This window comes from Hylobates moloch, unplaced genomic scaffold (assembly GCF_009828535.3).
Source record: "Hylobates moloch isolate HMO894 unplaced genomic scaffold, HMol_V3 SCAFFOLD_2, whole genome shotgun sequence".
Classification (NCBI taxonomy): domain Eukaryota; kingdom Metazoa; phylum Chordata; class Mammalia; order Primates; family Hylobatidae; genus Hylobates; species Hylobates moloch.
In genome coordinates, this window is record NW_026652277.1 from 139,054,629 (window position 1) to 139,063,969 (window position 9,341).

The 9,341-nt window shown below is 33.6% G+C and overlaps 1 protein-coding gene across 1 annotated transcript in view; it reads right to left on the reverse strand.

Annotated features, from left to right (window-relative positions):
* Positions 1-9,341, reverse strand: part of TBC1D32 (TBC1 domain family member 32) — a 274,963-nt gene that overhangs the window by 232,631 nt on the left and 32,991 nt on the right. The window contains exons 6-10 of the mRNA XM_058435533.1: positions 7,301-7,426; positions 4,086-4,164; positions 3,851-3,954; positions 3,694-3,755; positions 2,945-3,089 (exon numbers count right to left, since the gene is read on the reverse strand). Of these exons, the coding sequence (XP_058291516.1) occupies positions 2,945-3,089; positions 3,694-3,755; positions 3,851-3,954; positions 4,086-4,164; positions 7,301-7,426 (516 nt within the window). The remainder of the gene's footprint in view (positions 1-2,944; positions 3,090-3,693; positions 3,756-3,850; positions 3,955-4,085; positions 4,165-7,300; positions 7,427-9,341) is intronic.

Sequence of the window (9,341 nt, forward strand, 5' to 3'; positions counted from 1 at the left end):
ACAAAAGCCAAAATTGACAAATGGGACCTGATTAAACTAAAGAGCTTCTGCACAGCAAAACAAACTATCATCAGAGTGAACATGCAGCCTATGGAATGGGAGAAAATTTTTGCAATCTATTCATCTGACAAAGGGCTAATATCCAGAATCCACAAAGAACTTAAACAGATTTAGAAGAAAAAAACAAACAACCCCATCAAAAAGTGGGCAAAGGATATAAACAGACACTTCTCAAAAGAAGACATTTATGCAGCCAAAAAACACATGAAAAAATGCTCATCATCACTGGTCACTGGAGAAATGCAAATCAAAACCACAATGAGATACCATCTCACATCAGTTAGAATGGCGATCATTAAAAGGTCAGGAAACAACAGATGCTGGAGAGGACATAGAGAAATAGGAACACTTTTACACTGTTGGTGGGAGTGTAAATTAGTTCAACCATTGTGGAAGACAGTGTGGCGATGTCCTCAAGGATCTAGAACTAGAAATACCATTTGACCCAGCAATCCCATTACTGGGTATATACCCAAAGGATTATAAATCATTCTACTATAAAGACACATGCACACATGTTTATTGCAGCACTGTTCACAATAACATAGACTTGGAACCAACCCAAATGCCCAATGATAGACTGGATAAAGAAAATGCGGCACATAAACACCATGGAATACTGCGCAGCCATAAAAAAGGATGAGTTCGTGTCCTTTGAAGGGACATGGATGATGCTGGAAACCATCATTCTCAGCAAACTTTCAGAAGAACAGAAAACCAAACACAGCCATGTTCTCACTCATAAGAGGGAGTTGAGCAATGAGAACACATGGACACAGGGAGGGGAACATCACACACCAGGGCTTGTTTGGGGGTGGGGTGCTAGGGGAGGGATAGCACTAGGAGAAATACCTAATGTAGATGACCAGTTGATGGGTGCAGCAAACCACCATGGCACATGTATACCTATGCAACAAACCTGCACGTTCTGCACATGTACCCTAGAACTTAAAGTATAATAAAAAAATTTTTTTTAAAGAATAAAAATATTAAACAGAATAATACAAGTCAAAACTTTTTCAGAATTCTAGGGAATAGAGGATTTTTGTATTTTTTTTTCCTTTTTTTGCTTTTTAAATAGAGATGAGGTTTTGCTATGTTGGCCAAGCTGGTCTCAAACTCCCAACCTCAAGTGATCTGCCCACCTTGGCCTCTCAAAGTGCTGGCATTACAGGTGTGACCCACTGCGCCTGGCTGGGAATAGAATTTTTAATTAAACATTGATTAAATTGTGTTTTGGTTAACCGAAGGTTAATCAAAACCTTGTGTTTTAAACCTTGTAGCTTAAAATGTTTTCAAAAACTATTAATCCTTTTTCCAACTTAAGAGAAATAAGTTGATATAGTATTAAACTATTTTTAATATTGACCATGTTCTGAAAAGAAATCCTTATGGTATATCTCTTAGACCAGGGTCAGCAAACTACAGCCCTCAGATCAAATTCTGCCTAGACCCAATTCTGCAAAAAAATTCACTGGAACAGTCAAGTCCATTCATTTACCTATAATGTATAGATGCTCTGGAGCTACAACAATTGGGTTGAATAGCTACAATAGGGACTGTAGGCCCACAACGCCAAAAATATTTATGGTCTGGCTCTTTACATAAAAAGTCTGTCAACTCCTGCCTTAGATGCAAAAATTACAGGAGGATGTAATGAATTTTCATGTATACTAGAACACACTTCAGAATGTGATTTTTAAATAAATTTGTAGCCCGTTCTCTTAAGAATCAACTCCCAGCAATAAGAATGTATGTCAAATGAAAAAGTTAATTACAAAGTTAGTAAAATACGACTGATTTTGTTAAAAAAAGATGACCTAAACAGATAAATATAAAAGGATATATAACATATCTACATGAAAGAAAATCTTAACAGTTGTTATCCCTGTATTGTATAATTAGAAAAATTTAATTTTATTTAAGCTTTTACATATTTTGCATATTTTCTCAAATAATGATATAATTTGCTAATCAAGAAAAAATTTTAACTGTTAGATGTGAGGAACAAAGGGTTCATTTTAAATTAATTTAATTTAATTGAGTAAACATTAATCACATACTAGACAGGCCAGGTAAGGGCTAACCACTAGAGACAGAATTGTGTTCTGGTTAATTGGGCATTTATCATACAACTTAGCAAAAGGCACAAAGCACCATCGCTAGATAACATCCAAACTGTGCTGAAGACTAAATGAATGCCCCAGCCCCTCTCTTCTCAAGTGCAAGAAATATAGTACCTAGGTGCCCAGTACAGATTGAGAGAGAAAACAATGTGAGCATAAAAGCCAGTCCTGTTGCTGCTATTGACAAACACAGACCTCTCTTAGTCAACAGAGGTTGAGGGAGGTAACAGTATAAAGATCTCTCTACTCTTAATATTAGTTTCAGTTCCAGCTTCATAAGAAATTGCCAGGTTCAGGTATTAAACACATTCCCCAAACTTCAGGTTCAGGAGGAAGGCAAATGAAAGAATACTTTCAGAAATATCTCCTAAGCTCGAAAAAAATATATATTGAATCCTTATGTTCTACCACATTTGCTTAAAATTTTTGAAGCTTTCACACTAAAGAAAAAATAGATTTTTGAATAGGTTATTCAGCTTAGGTTCAAATGAAATACCACTTAAAATCCTATTCTGGCTCTGCCACTTAATAGGTAAAAAATCTTGGGCAAGTTAACTTCTCCATATCTCAGTTACTGCATCTGAAAAATGGGGGTATTAATACCACCAACCTCGTAAAGTTTTATAAGAAATAAATGAGTCAACACATGTAAAAGTGATTAGAACTCTTAGCACACAGTAAATACTCAAACATTAACTATTTATTAAAATGATATAGCAATGCACTAAAAGGTATAAAAATATTCTATTTTTCCTTACCATCCACTTTTTGAACCACACAGCCTTGGTATCAACTAATGCAAAAAAGTAGATCGGATCCAAAATCTTTTGTGAGACAACATGGCTTTGATCATGTTTAACTGTTAACAAGGACAAAGTACTCTCCACAATTTCTTCCATATACCTTAAAATTTGGGAAAAAAGAAATACAATTACATATATAGTTCTGGTGGTATATTTTATATTCATGGAATGATAAAGTAGCACATAATCTTCAGAAACATTTTTTCTATTTCAGTAAATGACAGGTAGGATTCATACTCAATGTTTCTGCTTTAACAACAGGTTCTTTCTACTTCAACACTGGATCTGTGAATTTAACTTTCTTTTTTAGACTCACAGATTATCTTACAACTTAGAATAAATTTTATAGCTGAAAGGAAAAAGTTTAAAGAATATTTAAGGAACTTGTCCAAAATGCAATAGTAAAGACCAATAAGAACCTAACATAGACCTTCAAATCACTGATACATTAAAAAATAATAACAATAATGCTACATTTTCTTTTTACCTTGTGATAAATGATGTAAAGTGGCACCTGTATACAGTAATTCACATAGCTAAGTATAAAACACGACAATCTTAAGAAAAATAAAAATAAAAATTTTATTAATCCCTTCCCAATCATGTAAGTCCATTAAGACTGTCTTTACTCTTTCTGTCTGAAACGTATATGGGGCAGTAACACTGCTAGGTTTTATGCTGGCATATGTTGGGAGGGGACTTACTTCTCTCGATGACGAATCCAGAAAGATGGAACTTCTTTCTGATATTCATTTAGAAGACGAATCTACAAAGCAGTGCACAATAGTTCTCAAAAAATTAGCATCCTCAAATATAAAACTAAATAAATAAAAATGAAAGCATATTCTGGTATATGGATACCTTTTTAAGTAAGCGAGTCATATTAGGATTAGTTATATCTACACCAGCTGAAAGAGTAGGAATATGATTTTCCCTAGAAAGAAAGTATGACTCCAAATACTTAGCTGAAAAAAAAAGGGAAAATATAAAATTAACATCATTCATTCACAGTGCTTTCTGAAAAAAGTTATTTCCTATACATTCTTAAGTACATGCAAATGACAAAAAACATTTTTAAATGTTTTCATAAACATACCTAAGCTTGTATAAATTTCCTTGGTCATATGTAATGGAGAAAGCGAAAATATCTGTGCACAGAATTTTAAAATCTGGTCCTATGGAAATGAGACAGAAAATTTGCATCTAAGATCTTACAAGAATAGAATAGAGATGAAACATTTTTCACACAGTAAAAACTCAGAAAATAAAATAAATACAAATAAACCATTCAGAAACCAGAGTCAGAATGTACTTATTTAAAAAGGGCACACTCTGTGTCAGCAAAAATTAAAACTGACCAAAACTAATATGTGAATCTAATAACAGAAAGAGATTACTGCACAATCCGGTCATAGTATATACTGACATGGTGAGGTGGGGGTAAGGTGAGGTTTCATAGAGGAGACAATGTAAAGGTGTCAAGCAAAGGAACAGAGTAGGCAGTACTAAGTTTTTTTAACACTCCGTATTTCCAAGTCCAAAATTCATCATCTTTAATTGCTTTACATGGGTAGCTTCAGTAATCAGAAATTTAGAATTATTTCTAATAATTTTGCCTATTCCCAAGAAAATTACTCTATGTTTAAATTTTTACATTATTAAAACTCTAAAATAGAAACCATTAGAAGATAAATAAGTTAAAAGTGGCAACAAACATAGTTAGCATAATGCCTGGCACTAAGAGTTACTTTAAAATGGTAGCTATTATTATCCCTTTAATTATAACTACTTTATTAATATCATGATGAGATTAATCCTAATAGTGAAATTCAACTTTCCATTAAATAAAAACATAAAATTGCCTTAAATAGTCTAATCCGGGGGGGGAAATTAATAACACTGTTGATACCAGTTAGATAATCCACTTACAAGAAATAGTTCCCCAAGTTACTAAAGGTATCTTCTAATAGCCCCAAGAAATTCCTACTGAACAAAGGATATTAAATACTTTGGGAAGTCTATTTTTATAGTTGCAGCAACTGATAGGTTATCTGTCATACTTTTCAACCCTATAGGCTTCACTCAGTTGCATGTAAGAGTCCTTTAGAGGAGGAGATGAAGAAATAGAATTGAACTCAAAAAGAATTTGGATCAAGCACAAATTTAAAATGAAAAAAACTCCATGCTTTGTCTTCTACTTCAAAATGACTAATTTTATTATCATCTCTCCTCTATAATAATTGCTTCCAATTTTATTGGCATAAGTAATAAAACTGAACCTTGCTGCATAATAATTTAAAATGGCTACAATTTGCTATTTTATAAAGTTATTTCATAATTTATAAAATAAAGGAAATCTATTCGGCTACTATTCTGTATTTATTAAGTAAAAGAAAAAATACAGGGAAATTTACAATTGCATCTGTTGTTAGAGAGCATGAAATGTTAAAGACAACTCTGAGATACATTTTTTCACCTTGAAGTTCTTGGATCATTGAGCTGTTCCAGAAGTCTACAATACCCTCTGGTGTTAACAAGGTTGAACTGCATCCAAGTATTAGGTAAACACCTTCTTCCCTTTTATGAGAATTACAAACAGTGATTCCCAAACCACTTCTGTTTACCAGTATAATTATATCTTCATTAATGGTAGACGGTAGACTGATTTTAAATAGACAAACATATTGCGATACCTTATATTTTTCTATAACTATTTATTTATTGTCTCTGTTATCTACTGAAATCTAAGTTCTCTGAGGGTGAAGATTTTGTGTCCTGTCCATGGTGTATTCCCAGTGTCTAAAAGAGAATGATACACACTGTAGATACTCAATATATACTTGCTGAACAAAGAGCAAAATGTAACTCTTTTGCTAATGCCTTAAATTCGATGCCAAACATCATATCTATTTTAAAGCCAAAACTATCTTCACTGATATATCAATTAGGAAGAAAAGATCCTCTATAAGGAAATCCAATTTGTGTTTAAAATGCAATTCTTGGATAATCAGGGGTTTTCTTTTCATTCCCATCATAGATACTACCTGTAGAATTACTGCACTTGTTAATGTAAAGCTTACTTTTCATCACATAACTGTTCCTAAAAAGTCATATGCAAACGAATTTTTAAATAAAATCATATCTACTGACTTCATAATTTTACAATTTTAGAAACTTTCTATATTTGCTTTATGATTCACCTCAAATTATTTTCTAAAATCTCAGCATTAGTTTTCTAGCTTCTTTCTTTAAGCAGTTAAGCAATCGCTAAGTAAACACTTAAATACATGAGGAAAATGTTTATAAGCCCTTTTGAATAAACCATAATTCATCATTTGTCGTTCAAATTTTCATATACCATGAATCTTTTTAAAATATTTTTCTTTTTTTTTTAATTTGAGAGTATCATAAAACAGCATCATTCAAAAGCAATGACACAGCCAGGCGTGGTGGCTCAAGCCTGTAATCCAAGCACTTTGGGAGGCTGAGGCTGGAGGATCGCTTGAGCCCAGGAGTTCAAGACCAGCCTGGGCAACGTGGTGAGGCCCCATCTCTACAAAAAATACAAAAATCAGCCAGGCATGGTAGTGCATGCCTATAATACCCAGCTACTTGGGAGACTGAGGTGGGAAAGTCACTTGAGTTTGGGAGGTTGAGGCTGAAGTGAGCTGTGATCATGCCACTACACTCTAGCCTGAGTGACAGAGCAAGACCCTGTCTCAAAAAACAAAACGAAACAAAAATAAAATATTAGGATATTCCTTTACAAGATAAAATGCAGAAGGTAGCAGTGTATTATTTGGCAATGAAATATGATCATATTTTGAAACTAATCACAAAATTTTGTTAAGAAAAATTTTGACAATTAGAAAGCTGAAACTGAAGTTCCATAAATGTGTGAGCTACTATTAAAGAAAACTATTAGCCAGACACAGTGGCTCATGCCTGTAATCCCAGCACTTTGGGAGGCCAAGGTGGGTGGATCACCTGAGGTCAGGAGCTCGAGACCAGCCTGGCCAACATGGTCAAAACGCATCTCTGCTAAAAATACAAAAATTAGCCAGGCTTGGTGGTGGCATGCCTATAATCCCAGCTATTCAGAAGGCTGAGGCAGGAGAATCACTTGAACCCGGGAGGCAGAGGTTAAAGTAAGCCGAGGCAGCACCAGTGCACTCCAGCCTGGGCAAAAAGAGTGAAACTCAGTCTCAAAAAAAAAAAGAAAAGAAAACTATCATAACTATCATATTCTATTTATTTCCAGAATGGTGGGAAAACAAATTATTTTTGATATTTCTATAACCATTTTCTTACACTAAACACAGGATCAGGATCTGAAAGAGACACTGTCAGTTTTTCGCAGAGAGTAGTCCAATTTTCACAGTTCAGGACATCAGATGGAGGAGCTGAACATAATGTTTGCAAGGCTTCATATCTCACCTACAATTTTTTAAAAGACTTTTATTAACACTCAGTCACTCAAATAATGCCACTTTTCCAAAACAATATTTAACAAACTACTAAAAGGCAAAGTCTGGATAATTTATAAAGAGTGATTTATCAGATGCCTTTATATTAAAAAGCTCTTGAGAAATCATTTTTTAAACTAAGTGTTAAGCAGAGAAAAAAAAAAGTTGCTGTTTATGTAAAGCAAAAATTAAAATACTAAATGTGGTAGCAGATTTTAGGTATTATGTCTAAGAGGAACGGGAGGAAGAAGGGTAGGTGAATCAGAATCACCAACGCAACATTTTCCAGTGGCCTTGTCCTACAGGCTTTCCCTATTCTAGGCCGTTCCTACAGTTTGAGAGCTTTAATTTCAAAACATTGCCCAGATATGCCCCGGCAAAGCATTCCCATTCTAGGATATATGAACAATTCTCACAAAACAATCAGTTTGAACTTGTTTTTTCTGCTATACCATATTTTCTGGCCTTCTGACTACTTAGGTAGAAAAAAAAAGTAAGTCAGCAGTGGGATGCAAAATTATATTTCTGTATTTTCATAGAAAGCTTACTTCTTAATCAGTCTTCTCAACATGCAATCAGAATTCACTCAAAATAGTATGACCCATGGGAAAGTAGTAGAGAATAGTTCCACTCCAATGAAGGATGGAACAAAGCTTTTCTCCCACTCAATATACAAGTCGTGAATAATAACACACTAATTCCAGCCTCATCCTCAAAAATCTGGTCATTTCCCAACTGAAACAACTAAAGCCTAGTCATTAAAAAGATGAGGCCTAAGAGACAGGAGCCAAAACCTCAGCAAATCAGACACTCTGAATCAGGGCCCAACTTTTAGACAAAAAAAGATAAAGAATATACATATATGTGAACTGTCTATATATTCATATGAAAGAACTCCTCAATATAACTTTATTTGTGATAGGCAGTAAGGGAAATACTGAGAGATTTAAGATTAGGAATTCATTTACAATGTTAAGTAATTTTTCCATTTCAGGAAATTTTTAGGAAAAAATCCCATTAAGAATTCACTATTTGCAGAAGCAAAATGTAGGTTTCTAAACAAGTATAGTTTCCAAATCATCCATTTAAATTGAAGGCAACAGGATTTTTATCATATAAAATTTAAAACTCATTTCTGATATTTTTTGAAAGATGTTATTATTTACTATGAACCCAGAAAATAAATCATAATGCAAAATGCTGAGAAGAAAAACATTATTCTTCTCTATGAGGTTTTAAAATTTTTCAGTAGGAGTAAATCACAACTATTCATTTAGTTTAAATTTAATAGTTTCAGAAAAGTAATTTTACAAATTGAGACCAAATGGCAAGATAGGCATACTAATACATAAAAAGGCTTCGGTAAAAAAAAAAAAAAAAAACTTCAGAAATCCTATCATATTTTCTATTTCATGCTGACTTTCAAATGAAATAGTTCTTCATAAACAGTGATTTGTACAATCTCTTAAAATATAAACAGACACAATTCAATATAATTGCCTTTCTTAAAAATCCTTTTTCTGGCCAGGCACAGTGGCTCACACTTATAATCCCAGCACTTTGGGAGGCCAAGAGAGGTGGATCACTTGAGCACAGTATTTTGAGATCTTCCTAAGCGATGTGACAAAACCCTATCTGTACAAAAAATACAAAATTTCACCAGGTGCAGTGGCGTGCAACTGTAGTCACAGCTACTTAGAAGGCTGAGGTGGGAAAATTACCTGAGCCTGGGGAGGTAGAAGCTGCAGTGATTCATGATTGTGCCACTGTGCTTCGGCCTGGTGACAGAGTAAGACCCTATCTTAAATATATATATAAAATATATACACATAAAACATACATATTATATATAATATATACATAAAATATATCTATTATATATAATA